The following is a 19163-nucleotide window of genomic DNA, read 5'->3' on the forward strand; positions in this document are numbered from 1 at the left end:
CAAGAAAGTCAGAGCAGGGAATACTCTTTCTCTTGCAGAGAGATCTGTAATGACCCAGATCTACATCGCAGTTTCAGCTTGCACCATGATGAGCCAGTGACTCAAAGCTCTCTGGAGGTTTCTTGTATTTTGTCTCCCAGTTAAATTTATTCAGTGTTTGGAGTTTTGGTGCTGGCTAGTTGATCCTTTGATAACTACAGTGCACTTATAAGGTATTTTCTTGGTTTGTTTTTCACCCTCTGATTACAGAATACATAATTTTTTAACCTGAATTTAATTAAATGTCAAGGTTGAGATAATGATTGAGATTTTCTGGAGAGTATATAGTTCTCTGAATTCTCACTTCTTGTCACCAGAACCTTTGAGAAGATAAGGATTACAGTGTGAAACCACTAGAAAATTACAGGTCAGGAAATGGATTATGGTCTTGCAATATATGGCATCCAACATGAAGCCTGAGCAAATAAGCTTAAGGGAGATTCCTCCCTTGTTAGGGTACGTTGAGAAGGAAACCATTGAGGGGCAGTCATGGATGGTGAATACCTTTCAGGGGTTTGTTTTCAACATTTTTATGTGATGGTTGTGCTCAAAGCATCTGAAAAGCAGCTTTTCAGTACCCCAAGTCTATGACTCATGAAAGAGATGAGCAATAGTCACAGGGTTTTTGCCTTTCCCTGTACTTTGGGCAGCACGTTTTGCATCCTGTTTGTGAGCAGCTCTGTGGCTTCTCATCTGAGAGCTTCCTTAAGTCTGCAGTGCTGTTCTCTTCCAGCCAGTTTTGGGCTATTCAAAAAAAGAAAAACCAAAAAACCCAGCATAAACATGGTTTTCATCTCCTCTAGTGTCGAAGCGTGTTGTTGGGATGGTGATCCCAGCTCCCAGTGGTGCAGGAGAGAGTCCTGTGGGATGCTCAGACTGCATCTCTCCAGGCTGCTCTCTGGCTTCAAGTCACTTGCCCAAATTACTGTTGTTAACAACTACTGGAGCTGAAGTGTGTTTTAATTGTTTAGTTTTATCTACCACCGGGAAAAGGGGGAAACCTATGTAAAAATGAATAAACGACTTCCTTCCCTATGGAAGAGTGATGTATTAAAGAGTGTGTAAAACAAAGCTGCTTTTAAATATCTGATTGGAAACAAAACAGTAAATTCAAAACACAGTATTTTTTAAGTCCTGCGCATTCTGATTAATTTAAAAATTATGAATGGTATCTTTTAATGATTGAAACTAATAGGTGTGATCATTTTGTCATCAGAGTTGTTAAGTAGCCTTTTCTGAAGTAAACTCATTAATACAATACAAAGGATTAATTTAATGGAAAAAATGAGGACACTGTAAGACCTTCCGATGTTTTTGTTTTTTCCAATACCCTTTTCGTAAATATAATAACCTAAGGTGTATTTCTACAATAAAACACTTCTCTATTTTCATTTTCAGAATCTAGACAGATTTGAAGTCCTTGGAAAATGAGTGTTCTTCTCATTGAAGCGTTTTATGGTGGCTCCCACAAACAGCTGATGGATCTTCTCCAAGAAGAGCTACAAGACGACTGTGTCCTCTGTACGCTGCCTGCCAAGAAGTGGCATTGGAAAGCACGGACTGCTGCACTTTATTTCATGCAAACAGTGCCAACAAGTACTAATTACAGGTAACCCAGGAGCTGAATAATGTCACAGCTCAAATTACAGAGAGGCCTTGAACAAGGTCTCTCGAGCTGGTTCTGCAGTTATCTGCATGCAGGCATATATGCAGAAGCAAATGGAGACTTGCAATGGACAGTACAAATTTTTCTTCTTGCATTGACTTATTTGGGTATAAATGTGGGAAATTGCCACCATGTTTTAGAATTCTGTAGACTGCTATGTCTGGTGTTGCTAGTCCTTGGAAGTCTCACAGAGTGCGAGCATGTGGATACCTGTTTGTGTATATATGTATGCGTACGCCCTGTTTTAAAGCTATCTAGTGAATTCAGTAATGCTGAAAGTTTTAAACCAAGCTTCACAGATTAGGTTGAAAGATGGCATAGATGTGAACGCTGCAAGCTTCCGCACTTGCCCTCCGATGTATCTATTAGCAAGTCTGATTTATCAGAGTGTACTACTCAGGCTGACCTGGAGGATTAAGGGAGCAGTTTTATCTTAATGACACTCTGGGCCTGTAATGTGCCAGGAACTGTGGATGTCAATTATGCATTTATGTAAGTGGCAAATTTCTATCAGCTAGAACCTGGACTGATAAAAGCAGACTATTTAGGTCAACAGATAGCTATCATGTAGTGAGAATCGGTCACTCCAGAACCAAGCTGTCTTTAAACCTAGCAATTTTGCTTGGCCTACCTGATCAGTTGAGATGCGGTGAGATGATTGTATCGAGCAGCGACATACCGCGTGGTGCGGCGCATGCTCCGGTCAGGGCGCACAGCAGAGCATCGCAGCGTGGGTAGTAAATGAGCACACGCTTGACTCTGCGCCTGCGTGGGGAGAGACCGTTGGTGCACGGGGATGTTTTAGCACAAGCTGCTGCTTTTCAGCACTGCCGCAGGACTCTGAGCACACCTAAACAGTGTGCTAGCTAGTTAGAGCTCAGAACTGGGTCTGGTATTTGTTACCAGGAGCAAGTAGATGTAGTTGGCTGGGGAAGGAATGTGATTTTTCGAGAGTAGGACTTGTGCTGTAGAAGGCTGCATTTGAATAGTGTTACCCAACACGATGTCTAATCCTTTTTGGAATGCATGCTATATAAATGTACACCTTTTCTGTGCCTGCTTCTGGCTTGCATTTAAAATAAGCTACCAGCCCAAGCCAAATGTTATAATTAATTTTCCCCGGTTTGTCTTGTGCGAGGCATTTAGCGTTTGTTTCCTATTGCTTTCCTTTTGCAACAGTTTTGTTTTGGAGGAGTGTATATGACAAACTGTTATGTAAATTTGTCTTGTATCGCAACCACATCCTCCAACGCATCGCAATGTTATCTGTGTTCCTTCAAGGTCAGCAGCCCAAGCTGTCCAGCACTAACTGTATTAAACTAATCAGACATCACTCATAGACATACACTTCATTAGTTTAACTTACAGTTACATTGACCTAAGATAACTTAACTCCAATTTGTCAAGTAACCCACATCTTGGGGGAAGGGGGAGGGAATGATGCCAAAAAAAACCCCAAAACCCCACAAAAAAAAATCACCCTACAAAAAAAACTCAACCCAGCAGCTTGAAAACTCACTTGAAGTTAATAAACTTGCAATCTGTCATAGACTTATGTGCAAATATAACCTTTACTGACAGCAAATAAATCTGATCTAACCAATAGAGCATCTTACGGGGAGGAAAGCTTTTTCTTGGCTGTTGAGAGTTTGATCAGACAGAATCACATAGTCAAAGTTCACAAAGATGCGATGTTTAAAAAAGGGTTTGTACCTTATCCTCGCAGGCAGGATAAAATTTTAGGAACAAGGGCTGATGTGACTGGTGAGAGGAAAACTGATTAGAGGTACCTTCTACTTTACTTGCGCATTTCTAATGTTTGTTTTGTAATTGAATGTTTCAAGTATTTTATACTTTCAATTTAATAAGCGCATCAGGCTACAACCGAATGAGACTGACTGCTGTCGCCTATTAGAAAACAACATTGATTAAAATTAACCTTGTTTCTTTATTCTCTTATTTCTAGCTTGCTAGTAACCACTAAAGATCTGCTTCCCAGGTATTTAAGGGAAAATTCTCATTGCAAACTGGCAGGAGTGTGTGTTTTGAATTACACATTTAAATATTTCAATCTTTTTGTGAGGTGGAGGGAAATACCAAATTTTCGTTATTTATAATATTGACATCATTTGTAGAATAAAAATTTTCTTTTACAAGTGATTTTCATAAATGTGAGCTTTCATAAATACCTTGTTTCTATTTGTGCATTTAATAATACGGAAAGGTCACAAGTATTTCGACAGCAAACATCTTTGTTATCGGAGCTGCATTCTTAGTAAACTTTCATTTTCAAACTGTACTTTATTTGAAGATGATGGTATGTATGAGAAATAATGCTTATGCTAATGAGTGTTGCTGTACATCTATGCAGCGGCAGTATACATGCGTTTTAAGAAGATATTTAATACATACAAGCTGATTATAGGAAGGAAGCAGGTTGTTTAGATTTCAAGTGATGTGTAGTGAGTTAAAGAACCGTGTTAAAAAGTGCTTTTGAAGCAGAGTGTAAAGTGCAGAATTATAGATGTTAAATTCAGATGTTCTGTAGTGGCCAGAGTTTATGTGATGAACTTGCAAATGCTTTATTGGAGAGCAGGTACTCCCCTGAGGAACACTTAAAACTGAACTGATAACGAGCAGTGTGTCTAACGTTATTTCTGTGAATCGTGCAGCCGATGTCTCGGTGTGCAAAATGATGTTCCTTGCAAAAATTAGATTTACCCAGAATTTTCACACGGAGAAGATGTCCTCACCCTTCAAGGGGAACGAACACACGTCGCTGTTATGGAAGGTATTAGCGAGTTCGTATGTTGTCTGCAATGCTGCATAAGTTTATATTATTTCCCCTATGCAAAGGGTGTTCTGTGTTTCTCTAGAAAGACGTTCTTTTCTCATGGCTTCATTGTGCAGTGTGTCGTTAAACCAGCTCACGTCTTCATTCATCTCCTCGCAGGAGGACAGAAGCCCTGATGAATGGGGATGATCAGGCACGCTGCGAGTCCCTCCAACTTGGAAGGCCATAAGGGGAGTTTTTAAAGGCGGCATACTTGGCTAGTAAACTTGAAATGGTCTAATATATTGATGTACAGCCGTTTTAAGAGCTTTCTTAATTGCTATGTAGAGACTCACATGATTTTTCCTTAATTGGAAAGAAGCTGTCTGTTTGGACAGCGCATTAGTACACGGAGTTCCATCCTTGTGGTGACAATCTCCAAATTACGGCATTTGAAACGTACTGGAAAAGGGCAGAATGACTGTCTGCTTTCTCTAGACAAGTGTCTCAACAGTTGAAGAGTGTGGTTAGCAGTTGATGGAATATTACCATCTTCATTCAGTAAGTTAGGAAGGTCCAGCAGAGACGTGACCTCCTCACGGCAGTCTGCAGAACTGCTGCCTTGTCTGCTTTGTCTCCCAACTTCCTTCAGACAGCTGAAACTCTTCGATAAACGTAGATGTCTGATCTTGTCTAAAGTTGTTTTCCATAGCTCGTATAGCGACTATTCAGTAGTCCTAGAAAGCAGGTAACAAAAAAGAATTCTTTGAACCTTTTTTTCTTAGTCAAGTTCTCAAATTAAAAAAAATACTGTTGCAGAATTTAATGAAAAAAGGTTGCTTTTCTATTTTTCTCTTAATTCTATTATTTGTTACCATGAGCAATCTTTTACATTTCAAATAATAAAACTGTGATATGACACACTAGGCATAAACCAATTTATATTTTAGGGACTGTTCTTTATACAAAGTAATTCAAAGGCAAAAAAGTTAGTAGTATAAGAGTTAGATCTGCAGAACAGAGAGAGTAAACGCAGTGTATCTTCCAGTTCATTTTAATAGCAGTGCTAGATTATTTAAAAAAAAAAAATATATAAATATTATGTGTAACGTTCAGTACTGCCCCCCAGGTAGCTGTTCATATGAATAAAGATTTTATTTGTAACAGACTCTAGCCCTGAAATACCCCTAGGGTAAATGTTAGCATATATATACCCCTTGATATTTGACAACTATATTTTAAAGACAAACTATGCTTTTTACATTTTACAAAAGAGAGAACAAATCATTGTTTTCAATTAAGAGAGCTCTGGAAAAAAAACCCTACCAAAACCCAAACCTGGGGGGTGTGGTGTTCAGCAATGTGTAGTGTATTCCAAGGGTATACAGTGTAGATGTGTTGTGGTTTTTTTTAAATAACCTCTTAAAGACGAGTAGATTTAGGATTGTTTCAGAGTTGATACTTTCATTCTTGTCTATAAGGAGAAGGTGCTTTATTATAGATTGAATTCTTTATTAACTGACTGGCGTTGCCTAAATATCGTCTGAAACACAGCAGTCCTGTAGATTTTTATTCCAGTGAGTACAGTGAGCGGTCCCACTGAAAGCGTAACGCAGCTTGCATGTGTGAGCATTCCAAAGCTAGAGTGCATACTGTTTTCTAGACATTTTCCTTTCAAAACACCACCTGCAAATAATGTGTCCTGGGGAAGATGGTTGAAGATGTGAACTGAAGCAAGGCAGGGCAAATTTCAGCCATTTCATTAAAGCTGAATACATAGTTGTCCATTTGTGCTGGGAATATTTCTGTCTTTTTAAGTCTTTTTTGCCAAATACTGGAAGTGCATCTTTATATAACCTTTGTAGGAAGCAGAATAATTTTCCCTGTGTTAGAGGCCTTCCCAGAATTTGGCCCTAATAACACTCAGGTAAGAAATAAAGAAATAGTATGTGTGAGTAGTATATTAGTTAAATTAAAGATAACCATGAACCTGCAGATATTAAAAAAAAAAAAAATATTACCTGGTACTGAGGGGCTTTTATTGGCATATTTTATGGTGTTTGCTTCTGTAGATAGGTGAATAAAACTTGAGCCTCATTTATGGTATCGACTACTAAGAGTATATTTTGGTCTTACTGCTCAACTTCCTTGCATTTGAAGATGGGATGTGTCTCACCTTATTGGAATTGCTGAACAATTTTCTGCCCAGAGCTCTTTTAAGTTCTTTGTTGCTCGGTGTAAGCTTAATAACTGTCTGTGTGTGTGTGTTTTCACTGCTGTTTTAGGTCAGATGCGGGGGAACACGCTCCTAAAGCACAGACTGGTGAATTGTCCTTTGTGCTTTGATTAGCTCATATAGAGGGATGAAGAAATAAGGTGACTAAGTGTAATAGCCAGTATCCCCTGAAGACAGGGCTCAGGTATTATCTTTGATTAAAGATACCATGTGGGTATAATTTACTCATTTCTGTAGCCTTAGTGATGGATACAACTAACGACATTCATACTTTGCTGTGGAGATGCCTAAACAAGGAATAACAGAAATCCTTTATTTAAAGAGACCCTGCTTAGTCCCGTGCTCCTCTTTTACGCTCCCTAGCTGAGTAAAGGGTCATCGCTTCTTCAATTTCATTAGTGCTAAACTTGCTTACATTTACTTTTTAAAATTTTTTTAAACAGATAAGTTGAGTTCACCAAGGTTAGTTCACACGGGCCTGTGCAGACGCATACACGTTCCTCCTGCCCACGCGTTGCTCTTGCTGGTTGGGATCTAGCTTCGCACTGGGGGCCAGATGGCCGTCCTAGCGCCGTGTTGAGCCTAAACTAATAAACCCTACCGAGATACGAGACACAGGCACCGTGTATTGAGCTAAAACAACTTTGTGACTTCTGACCAGAGTTGGCTGGTGTCCAGCCAGCTTAAAGTGTAAGCAAAGAGAATATATGTCCATATGGAGCAGCATGAAGCTCCACCACTTATTACAGATGATGCTCTCCACTTCTATAGCCCCGGATGGGAGAGGGTGTCCCAGCCTGAGTAACGGGTGTGAAATTCTCTCTGGTGAGGGAGAACTTGGAGGCCATCTGATGTTGGAAGTCTGTAATGTGGGAATGTAGGGGTACAACCGGGTTTTGTTCGATTTAGGTTAATATCACCCAAAATCTGTTCTGAATGCTTCTTCTGAAAACGTTATCATTCGCAGTAAACTTCCAAAGAAGAGCATATAATCAAGTGTATTTGAGAATGATTTTTATCAGAACACTAATATAAAGCACTGATCTGATAAGTTTAACAAAAGAAAAATGTTTAAGATCAACGATTGATTTTCTTTTTAATTGGGAAGATAGTGTAAATCAAGGTAAAAAATAAAGTAATTGGTGAAAATATTAATCCAGTAAAAAAACTAAGTAAGGTCTAAGGGCAAATTCATTTCCCATTGAGGATCACAGTGCTGCTGTGGTTTCTCTGCTCACAATTAAACTGCTAAAATGTACTTTTCGCTATGACAGAGAGAGGCTGCCTGAAAGTTTTCATGAAGCCGGCGAAGGCGGTGGGGTCTCCTTTGTCAGGCAGAGTAATTACCTTGCTGCCGTTGTGCAGAGGGGCCAGAAACGATGTTCTGGTGCTCGGAGTCCTTGTGCAGTACGGCAACTTAGGAGCAAATGTTTATTCTTATTCTGGCAGCATAAAAACTTGGGGAAGGAATCCAATAACAAAAAAACACCCCTTTTTTTAAGAAACGGGACAAATAATTTCCTAAGTAAACTACCTGAAATTTATTCAGGCAGACAGCAATGAGATCTTAAACATTCACTTTGCATTAATCAACTTTGCCTCAGATAAAATGCTGGCAGATGGTCGGTATTCATTTTAAAAGTGACAGGTTTTCTTTACGTTTTTGTGTGGAAACCCCCACATGCACGCATCCCTCCAAAAACTTTAGTTGTTTAATTTGTCCAACATGGTATGTGTTTTTTTGTTTGTTTGTGGTTTTTTTTTAATACAGTCCTGTTACTAGGCAATTTCACAATTTGGATAGTTGAAAGAGATTTTAGATGAATTTTAAGAGCAGGCTCCTTCCTTTGAAGTCAGTGGAAGTATATATATATGATCTCAAATTTGGCAGAAATTATGAACACATTTCAAGGAGAGGTGCAGGACTGGGAAGGATGCTTGTTGGGACTGCTGGGTGACCTGTAGAAAGTGCTAATGTGAAATGGTAGTTGTCCGTTTGATCTGTAAAAGATTTGCTGAAATTCCAGAAAAAGTCTCTGATGAGACAAGGAAAGAACAGTCTGGTTTTTCAAACCCTAGCATGTGTTTTCCTTTATGTTCTCCAGTGCTGGGTGAAATCCTTGTTTTTCTTTTTGAAATGAATTTTATGAATCACCTGGAGAATTGATATTTACATCACTGGCAGTAAAATGTAATGAAATTGTGCATTATGTTTCAGTATTTCTACACTTAGGATTTTAATGAGTATTTTATCTGTCCTTTTAAATGGTAGCTGTGTATATATTTTATTTCTAGATTAGTTATGGATTACATTTCTATTTTCAAATAACAAACATAGGCAATACTATATTGTAAGGATGTGATACTTTCTGTAATTCATTGTCGTTCTAGTCCATAACACTAATTTGATCTTCCAGAGGGAAAGAAACAAAGCTTTTGGTTTGCATCTAATAAAGAGTAAAATCCTGACTTTTTTCTCTGTCCTGCTTTTCTCCTAATCTCAATTTTTTTTTTTTTTGCACCTAAGAACTAGATAATACAAACTTTGTCAGATACTTGGTTTGCACATGATTTGGATTTATAGCTGTATATTCCAGTGTCATAAATAACTAGCTTTCTTAATGAGGACTCACAGCTTCGCAGGATTTTGTGAATGGGTATATGAAGTTATGCAAACTGATTTTAGCAAAACAGATTTGGCACAAGATCTATATTAACATTAATATTTTATTCTTTTTGGTGTTTTTTTTTTGGCAAGCATTAACCTGACCCAATAACATGGAATTTCCTAAGTCTTGGTTCAGGTAGCTGAGGACATCTGAGTTGCCCGTCTACAGCAGACTAAGAATTCCTTTGGTTACCTAGTCTGACCCGAACCACCGCAGCTGAGAGCTCAGTACTCTGCTCAGCTGGTTTCGCTTCCACTCGCACCATAACTGCTCAGTCTCTGTGACGACTCTGTGCTTGGGTGCTGCAGACTTGGAAGCTCAAGCAGTATTTCTAGAGAGGCGTTGTCACACCAGCTGTGGGATCTTCCAATCTCCTGTGAGTGTCCCTGTATTTCTATGTGGATTTTGAAGGCACTGGTGAGGTCCATGGTCACTAGAAAATGTGCCCAGAGGTATTTTCTGCTTTAATCACCTTGATTCCTCTGGGATTATGACTGTGTATGGAATCGTAACATGGACATGACCGGATAGGCAGGTGGTATCTGTCAACAAGTAGCACATCTTTGGTAGGGTTGCGGGGGGGCAGCAGAGTGAAGTGTTGCTCCTGGTCCAGCAGCTGCACAGCACGTTATTTCGGGGGGCTTTACTTGAGGCTAAGTGTAGCCTTGTTCTTGAGGGCTGAATGTCCATAAGATGATGGATGTGGATGTGGCTTTGAGCAACCTGGTCTAGTGGAAGGTGTCCCTGCCCATGGCAGGGGGTTGGAACTAGATGATCTTTAAGGTCCCTTCCAACCCAAACCATTCTGTGATTCTATGATTCCAAGAGTCTGGAGTCCATTCAGTGCTCTCCAGGAGCATCACCTCTTGGCTTCATTACAGTCTGGTGTGAGCTGAGGCATTCTAGGCAAGGATGGTTGTGAGAATCTGCTTCATAAATGCTGTTCCAAATCAAGCTGGAATGTGAGCCTGAATTAACCCATAAGATACTTGGTTTTGTCGTTTATGATGTTGTTTCTTCCCTAAACGTACGACATACACCTAGGCTGTCGTTTGATTACAATCTATATGCCAAATTACATTGCGATGGTATGCGTCTAATTGAAGGTGGAATTCTGACTCTCCCAAACCACAGTTTGATCAATTTATTTCCTCCTCCTCCTCTTCCCTCTTACAATACTCAGCCCAAGTTTGGGAATGATACCTGTTATTGCTGTGCTTTAAATCATTATGATGACTACTTTACCCTCCCTTCAAAAAAAAAATTACAGAGGATCTATGTAAATGATGTCTGTTCGTTTGAATATCTTTGGCAAGTACAGTGGAACTGAAAGACTTTTTTTTGTTCATCATTCTATAATGAAGATTTTTGCAGTCTCCTCTTGGACTGTATTTCCTCTTCCTTGTCTTTGTCCTTTGTCCCTGTCTTTTCCTCCCTTCCTCCTGCACATATACTCTGATGGTCCAGTGGACACAGTCATTTTAAAGAATGCTTTCCATTTCAGAGCAGGGGTGTGTTGTTTTTTTTTTTTGTTTATGTTTATTTCCTTGCCTACTTGTTCATCATTTTTTGTTTTAGCTCTCTTAATTTCCATTTTACTTGTTGCACGCTGGAGCTTATATTTCTGTCTAATAGCAGCTTGAAGAAAGGACGAAGGAAACAACAGTGGACACAACATCAAAAGCACATACATAATGTTCTTTTCGCATTATTAGTACTGGAAGAATTTATACCTGTTAACAGTAATATTTCTAATAATTACTCTGAGGAAAGGTGTATCTAGAGTTGGCCTAATATTTGTCTCTCACCAATTTTACCTGGTGTAGCTACTTAAATTACTTAAACTAATGAGTTATCAGTTGATTGTAAGAAAAGGTGTAAATTATTATAAATAAAACAATAGAAAATTTATTTCAAATTTAATTTTGTTGCAGTTAAGTGATATTCCTACTGTGAATTTTGTTAACTTGTGCTGTCTTTAAGAGTGATAATCTCATTTTAATAGAACCATATTCTGCATGTAATGAAGATGTGTGTCTATTTGGAATATGGAAAAATCTTCATGGAATTAAGTATAACATAGGTGAAGACATTTTTGAATGCATATAATACTATGTATATTACATATGGAAGAGTTAAAAAAAATTGAAGGAGTAATTTGAGAACATCTGCAATTTTTTATTTATGTAAGAGAATATCCCATTTTTAATTAAAGACGGAATTTAAGAATGATAAATGGGTCCATTATCTGGTAGCAGTTAGTTTGCAGGCACTTTTTTCCTACTGTTCCGCAGATTGCTGCAGGTTTGATGGTGCCTTTGGCTTTTGTGAGCAAAACGCATTTCCTACTCATGACAGAATAGTTGTAACTCACTAAACATGGAACAGTTTTCATGTATAGCGACGTCTCAATGTTTAAACCCTGAGGAATAGAATTATTTTAAACTGTGCATATGCAGAAATTTCCTGGTAATCAATTTTATTAAAAACATAGCATATAAATTTTTTAGCTGTTAAATACATTCAAAGAAATAGTGCTAAAGATACTAAAACTATGCGAGGAGATGAATTTCAGGGGAAATTGTAACGAAGGAGTTATTTTTTTTTATATTATTTATTTTTTTAGAGTGAAATTATTCCTGGATGAACTTAGAAGGACCATTTCTCTTGCTATAGCTGTACTGTAATAAATTGTAGATGAGCCAAAATTAGATGTTATTTCTGAAGGAAGTACTGAAGTGCTCTACATCATAGTGTTTACAGTGCCAGACATAACTTCTGTCTGCTTTGTAGCCATTGACAAAAAAAGGAATGTGCGCTTCAGACCTGTTTTCCTTCAAGGATGTCCAGTTCATCTTGACACAGGCTGCGGCTCATGTTGGAGGTTAATAGGTGGACAAAGGTTTTGATTAGATAGATTGCAGGGGCTCTTTGCAAACAGCCTCTTTTGCTACACTTGGCAAGTTCTTGAAGTTTTTTGGACTTCAGTAGTAGACTGACCTTTTTCTTGTTTGGTGGTGGGGTTTGGTTTTTTTTTTTTTGACTTTAGCCATTAAACTACTTCTTTATGCTGTCCTCATCCTAGATTAAAGTTGGTCTCAATTAGTGTTACATCCACAAGTCTTAGCTAGGTGGTATCAAAGTGAAGGGAAAAAGAAGTTGGGTAAATTGAGTTAGCCCAGCATTGCCATCAGGCGTTGTTCATCTTTTGGTATCTCTGACTCCCAGTTATCCAAGGAGAAAATAGTGACTTCATACCTGTCCTAGTATCATACAAGTCATGCCTGCTGATCCTTCTGGTTTTGCCTCTTCTTTCCATGACTCAAAAATTCACTATCCTAACTGGGAGAGAAATTCAGTTGTCTGGGTTCAACTGCCCATTGTGTTTACTGATCACTTTAGATGGTGTCTTCAAGAAATCAGTCAAGAAACTTGTCTGGAACAAGACTTGGTTAGAGAGTCCTCATAGCTATCTACTCTAGACTGTGGTGTTGCCATCTGCTCAGGGTTATACTACTCTTGTGAGGTTTAATGCTGGTCTTGCAAAGGATTTTGTGGCCCCAAGCTAGTTTGGAATCAGTCTTCAGTGGTTTCTGTGGCTGTTGAAGTGTTCAAGTCTGAAGTGCTTTAGACACAGTTCTTGGGTCTTGCGCAAGAGGACTGATGCTCCCTAGGCAGAGGTGGCAGGGAGGAGTTTCAGAAAAGAATAGTTTTTGGAAAAGACTCTGGAAAACCAGAGTCTGATGTAATTATTCCAAATTGCATCTTGAGTTAGAAATGATAAAGCCTACATTTTCTTCCATCTTTTTTTTAACATGGAGCAGAGAACCTGGAGAGTGGTCTTGTATGGAATTAATACTCGTTCTGGTGTAAATAGACTGAAAAATACTTGTATACATTTTTGTGTATCAATACAGGAAAAAAAATCTAGATTTTAATGTGCCGTTTGTGTATCAATACAGGGAAAAAAAAAATCTAGATTTTAATGTGCCATGCCATGCGATGAGTGGAGTATACGTTCAGTATTAAAAAGTAAGCATCTCTACTTACAGAATACTGATTTCCAGTGTTAACAGTTGTATGGAAGGTCATTGACATGGATCACATGGGGTCTCTGGGGTCGAGGCATGTTTTAAGGCAGTATTTGCGGTGTCTCTGTACCTCCAGGCATTAGCAGGCATTTATCAAGTAGCTGTTCTCTGATTATATTTTGCACGTGACTTAAGTTTTCTTAGATGCTCACTGGAAAACAGTGAAGTTTTCCTGTGCCTTCAAGAGGTCCGTTGGTGGGTGATGGGACCAGTGTTTTCAAAGCCTGTGGGGAGTTGGTATGTCTGAGCGAACGGGGTGGATGAATCGGTGGCGGGGGAGCAGTTTGGGATACTTGTGTGCTTCCTGCATTTTTAAGCCGTATAAAGGCTATTTCAGCTGTTGAGATGAAGCTCAGCAGCTGCTCTGCAAACTCCTAACAAAACAGGGGCCTGAATTTTCTTTATCTCGAGCATCTGCGTCTGACCACAGATGCTGCTGGGGCTCTGCATTTCTCTGAACCGGTAGTCTTTGAATTACACGATCAATATATAGCAGTAACGAGAACGGTTTATATTGGATAAGATGGGACTCGGAGATAATATTGTTACCTATTAATTGCTAGGTACGTCCTAAGGCTCTGAATCACGGAGAGGAAAGCTGTGTGTGCAAAGCGAAGGCTTTGCACGGGAGGAAAACAACGACGCAGCCACGCTCTGGGCTGTTACAGCATCACTGTGGTATTTGCCTTCCCATTATCACTTTAGCTCGCTTTTCCACGGCGTATTTTCATCCATATGTATGTTACTTTGTTTTTTTCTATTGGTCCAGCACGTGTTGTGGTATTTAAAACTGTAACTTCATGAACTCTTGTGCTTAATATCTTTAATTTTGTCTTTAAAATACGTAGGGATTTGTAGCGTCGGTGGCAGTACATTTAAGGTAGAATACTCTGTGTTTTTGGAGATTCCGAGTATTACACGCCAGAGCAGCCTTCTGACCGCGAAGCCCAGCCACACTTGTTCTATTAGCTGTACTTCAGAAGTATTTGTTTAGTTTTTTCCTCAGATGGATAACCAATATGGAACATTCTGTCCACAGAAGTCTTATTAAAGAGGTTAGAGCATCCTGCTAATTAGGAGAAACTAATTAGGCAGATTGTTGAGCCTGTAACCAGAATTGTGTATTTTAATGGATTTTGAAATGAGGTATACTCACTTTTCCTATTGTAAAATACACTTTTTTAAATGTCTGGAAATACTCTTTTTGAGCAGATTATGCACTCAGGATAAGAAAGCAGTAACATTTTAATTTTTGAATTTACTAAATAAACTGTGGGAGAATGTATGGGGGTTGGAGCTAGATGATCTAAGGTCCCTTCCAGCCCAAACCATTCTGTGATCCTATGATTCTGTGTGCTGTAAAATTGGTGAAATCAATAATGCATGCCAGCTTCTTATTGTGGCAGTCAGAATTGTTTTGTTACCTTCCTGTTGGTAGGTTTAAAGGTGGTTTGGTTTTGGTTTTGGGGGTTTTTTTTTGTTTGTTTGCCTTTTTTTTTTTTTTTAGCCACCCTAAGGAGGAGTTGGATTAAGTTCATGTGAAAAAGCAATATAGTTCATGGCTGCTTTGAAATCATGTTTAGATGGTACACAAGTCACTCTTTGGCAACTTCAAGCTAAAATGCATTGACCACTGTTTCAGTGAGTCTTGGGAAGCTAATCGTGTTTAAAGCTGGATCAAACCCACTTGTGAGTGCTCTTGCAGTGCTGTTGCAGTCTTTGGGCTTAGTTTTCAGCTTCCAGACTAATTCTCAACTGTGGGGTGACCTGAAAGCAAACCATTGAGGTTGGCTGGGTTTTTGTGGTTTGCATTGTAATTCCTGGAAGGTACAAATAAATGACCAACATGGAGGTGTTTCCTTGTTCACAAAGTACCATGCAGAAAGCAAGGGATTTTTGGGGAGAAAAAGGTCTGATTTAAGATACACTCATATATATATATATATGTACATATATATAAGTGTAAATATATATGTATATTTAAGATGGATTTCTCCTAAATGTCTACTTTTGAACTTTTTTCAGCAGTGTGCTGCTACAAACTTTAGTATTAACCTTTTTTCAGCCTTGTCACTCTGTATTTTGCAAAATGCTTTGGCTGGCGGATGAGCCATGTAGCTGGGAGCGGTGGGCAGTGACCTGCAGTCTGTCTCAGGACCGTCCTTTGAGATGCAATTCGAGATACAGATGTTGAAATCGGTGAGACGAGGTTGGCGGCCATCTGGATGTCGGCCATCTGCTCCTTCCTGCAGAAGCACAGAGCGATGCGTTTGGAGGGGTCCCTGCCCCTTCTTGTCACAACCTGAGTCAAGATGATTCAGAATTGAGTCTTTGAAGGCTGATTTGTGACTGTTGGATTGCCAAGTGCTTGGCGCTTAGTGATGTAAGGGGTTAGAGAGGGGGAATATGGACAAATACTTCTAGTCAAGTAAGATTTAGAAATTACCCATATGAATGGACTTCAGGAAAGCACTAAGGGCTTAAGATCATATAGGTGAGGTCTAGCAGTTTGGAGGAGGAAACCATGGAGCAAAGGGAGCTGCAGAATGCTATGCTAACTGATAGAAAACAGACAGTAGTGCCTCGTTGGGGCATGGGGCCTGTTAATTATTTTGTTAAAGCATCAGGAAATATGCCTAGGAAATAAAATCATAGAATGGTTTGGGTTGGAAGGGACCTTAAAGACCATCCAGTTCCAACCCCCCTGCCATGGGCAGGGACACCTTCCACTAGACCAGGTTGCTCCAAGCCTCATCCAGCCTGGCCTTGAACACTCCCAGGGATGGGGCATCCACAGCTTCTCTGGGCAACCTGTTCCAGTGCCTCACCAGCCTCTCTGGGAAGAACTTCTTCCTGATATGGAATCTAAACCTCCCCACTTTCAATTTAAGCCTGTTACCCCTTGTCCTGTCACTCCCTGCCCTTGTAAAAAGTCCCCCCAAGCTTCCTTGTAGCCCCTTCAGGCACTGGAAGCTCACAGCTGGAAATACATAGAGTTGTAGTGTGTGGAAGCAGAACTCTGAATACAGGGACTGGAGGATGGAGTAATCGGGTCTGGTGCACTTAAGGAAAGCCTTCCAACTTCCCATGCAAGGAGGCTGAAAAGAAGACAAAAATATTGCAATACTTGCTTTTGGGGTGCCAGCCTCTGCCCCTGCCAAACCTTCTGTATTTGCTGAGTGTCAGCTCTGGCTTTGGCGAGTCAGATTTGTGTTCAGCATCTGTGGTGACCTGTAGATTCGCGCCCTTCCACGCTCCTGCCGTTCGGTTTTCAGCCTGGAATCTGGGACTGCTATCAACCAGACGGGTCTAGGTAGTTAGCATGATGTCATGTCTCTCAAGCAGTTTATAGAACAGGGATGAAATTTATGGCAATAAATATTTTAGATTGTTTTTGTTTGGCTTCCTAAGGAGAAGAATTTCCTTAGGTGAGAGGTTATTTTGCAAGTGACTGTGCTCTATGATGTATCGATGGTTTCAGTGCATAGGAGGCTTCTCTCCCTTCAGAGGCTGAAATTGATACTCACACGTAATAGCTTTACAGATTCTTGTTTAATTACTGCTCATTCTTCTGAAGTGGATGACTCATTTAGCCTTCAGTGATCGGAAGTATTCTGGCCCCCCATATAACTACACATACAGATTTTTGCTCCTAAGAACTACAAGAATGCCTGTTTTTTCCCTTGCATATCTCTTTTCTTTGGGTAATGCAGAGAAAATGGTGTGCGAGGGGTGTGAGCTGAGAAAAGGTGCATTCTTAACAAATTTGCATCGATCCAGATGGGTGTTGGTATACTCTTGAACTCTGCCCATTCAGTTCTTGCCTGGAAGAACATGCTTGGCTCCATCTTACAGGATGTTCTTAGTATTATTGCTGCTATTATTAATATATTTATAGATTATTAATGCATTATAGTATTTCTAGAAGTCCATACGCCTATATTGGCATTTCAAATTGGGCAGCTATTTAATTTTGATGATGGGGCAGCATTTCAGATGATACAGGTATGTTGTTTTGGTAGTATTTGGTGTTTGTTGAGAACTGGGTATGAAAAAATAAAGTGATTTCTTGACTGCCAACATGCTTGAGGTAGAAAGTGAATTCTCTTCCTTCAGCCCTGGCTCTAGCCCTGTAGCTTTTGGATTTGCCCTGCTGTGTCCTTCCTGCAGATTTGGGGAGCTGGGGAAGGGGGTAGAGAGGAAAGACAGTATTGCCCACATGTCAGGACTTCGGAATTTGTCTTATTAGCTGATTCCTTATGTTGTATTGAGTGGTTCCTAAGAGCATTTTCAGTAATCTTCAGGCACTGCTTGCATGGTAAATTGTTAAAATTGACATTAAAAGCATTTCTGGTTTAACTTTCACCAGCTTTTCTTCCTGGCATTTTGGGCTGTGACATTGCATGTGTCCTGGTAGAGGCCCATCGCAGAAATACAGGCTTTCACTTTACCAGCAGATAGGCCTTTCTGCATCAAGAGGTCTTGTTGTGCTGAGATCTAAATAAATTTGCGTTCGTCTCAATAAATGTGGATGTTTTGAACCTTGACTTTCTAATGCTTCACAGTTGGGTATTTATTTCCCTGCTTTGTCAAGGAGGATGACTGAAGTAAGACCATGAGCTGATTACTCCCTGTATTAGATAATAATTTCTTAATGTGGGAGGGATATTAAGAATGGATGTGTGTGCTCTTGGAAAACTCTTTATGGAATAAGGCTTAAGCATTGCTGTAAATAGGATGCACGTTCCCTTTCATGCTGAGTCAGACATAGCTGGCTGTTGTGGGATGAATATGCTAACACCCAGGACAAAAAATCAAGAAGGTCTTAGAAAAAACTTAGAAAACATATGGTGACTCTACTATCTTTAAAAACTGGCATTATTCCTGTGCTGCATTGTCACCCTTGGATTTTAGGTGGGCAGCAGTTGGAGTTTGATCAAAGGCCAGTCCTGGTTCTGGCTATAGATACATCTCTGAAGTATGTCTTTGTTTCCCCACGTCATGTGTTTGTCTTACAACGCACCAATGGCAAATAAATCTGAGTTTGAGTTAAAATTTAAAAACCTGCCAGTGTTTGGGTATCCACACTCAGCAGCGAGGAGGCTGCTTGGTGAAGGGGCCATCAGGACGATGAGCAGTGGTTCAGGAGGGTCATTGGGTGTCCGTCCTCTGGGAAGCCAACTCATCAGTGGTCAGCTAAATCTGGGCTCTTCTTTGGGGAAGCATGAATCACCATTAGAGATTAAATGCCTGTTTTAAATGAAAAGACAGCTACTACAATTGTTGGTTTCTTTTTTTCCACCAATGACATTTAAAAAAGAAACCCAGGGGTTCTGGGGATTTATTAATTGGACTTGGCCTTGTAAGATAAGACCTTGTAAAAGTTTTCTCTTTGCATTTGCTTTTTGTTTGGTTGTGTGGTTGTGTTTTTGTTGTTTGGTTTTTTGGTTTTTTTTTTTTGGTAAAAGTTTTTTCTGAATCATGTAACTAAATGCAGGACAAGATGCTGCAAGTGTAGTTTGTATTTGATGGAGTGCTCTGAAAGGACAGTAATCCAGAGGATGGTTGTGAGAAAGATGGTAATAGTAGGATGGATAGCAATAATGACTTTATATTTTTTAAGGGTGTTGAACTGTGTATTATTTGTGTGGGCTTTATAAAGACGTAAGGTTGATCTGCAATAGTATAT

General features: G+C 39.6%; 1 protein-coding gene across 1 annotated transcript in view; it reads left to right on the top strand.

The window, feature by feature from the left end:
* Positions 1–1466: 1466 nt before the first annotated feature.
* LOC104510653 (glycosyltransferase-like domain-containing protein 1) overlaps positions 1467–19163 on the top strand; it is a gene marked incomplete at its 3' end in the record, with an annotated part of 34826 nt that continues 17129 nt past the window's right edge. The window contains exon 1 of the mRNA XM_010152975.1: positions 1467–1648. Coding sequence (XP_010151277.1) covers positions 1467–1648 — 182 coding nt within the window. The remainder of the gene's footprint in view (positions 1649–19163) is intronic.

Source organism: Eurypyga helias, unplaced genomic scaffold (assembly GCF_000690775.1).
Source record: "Eurypyga helias isolate BGI_N326 unplaced genomic scaffold, ASM69077v1 scaffold1256, whole genome shotgun sequence".
Classification (NCBI taxonomy): Eukaryota; Metazoa; Chordata; class Aves; order Eurypygiformes; family Eurypygidae; genus Eurypyga; species Eurypyga helias.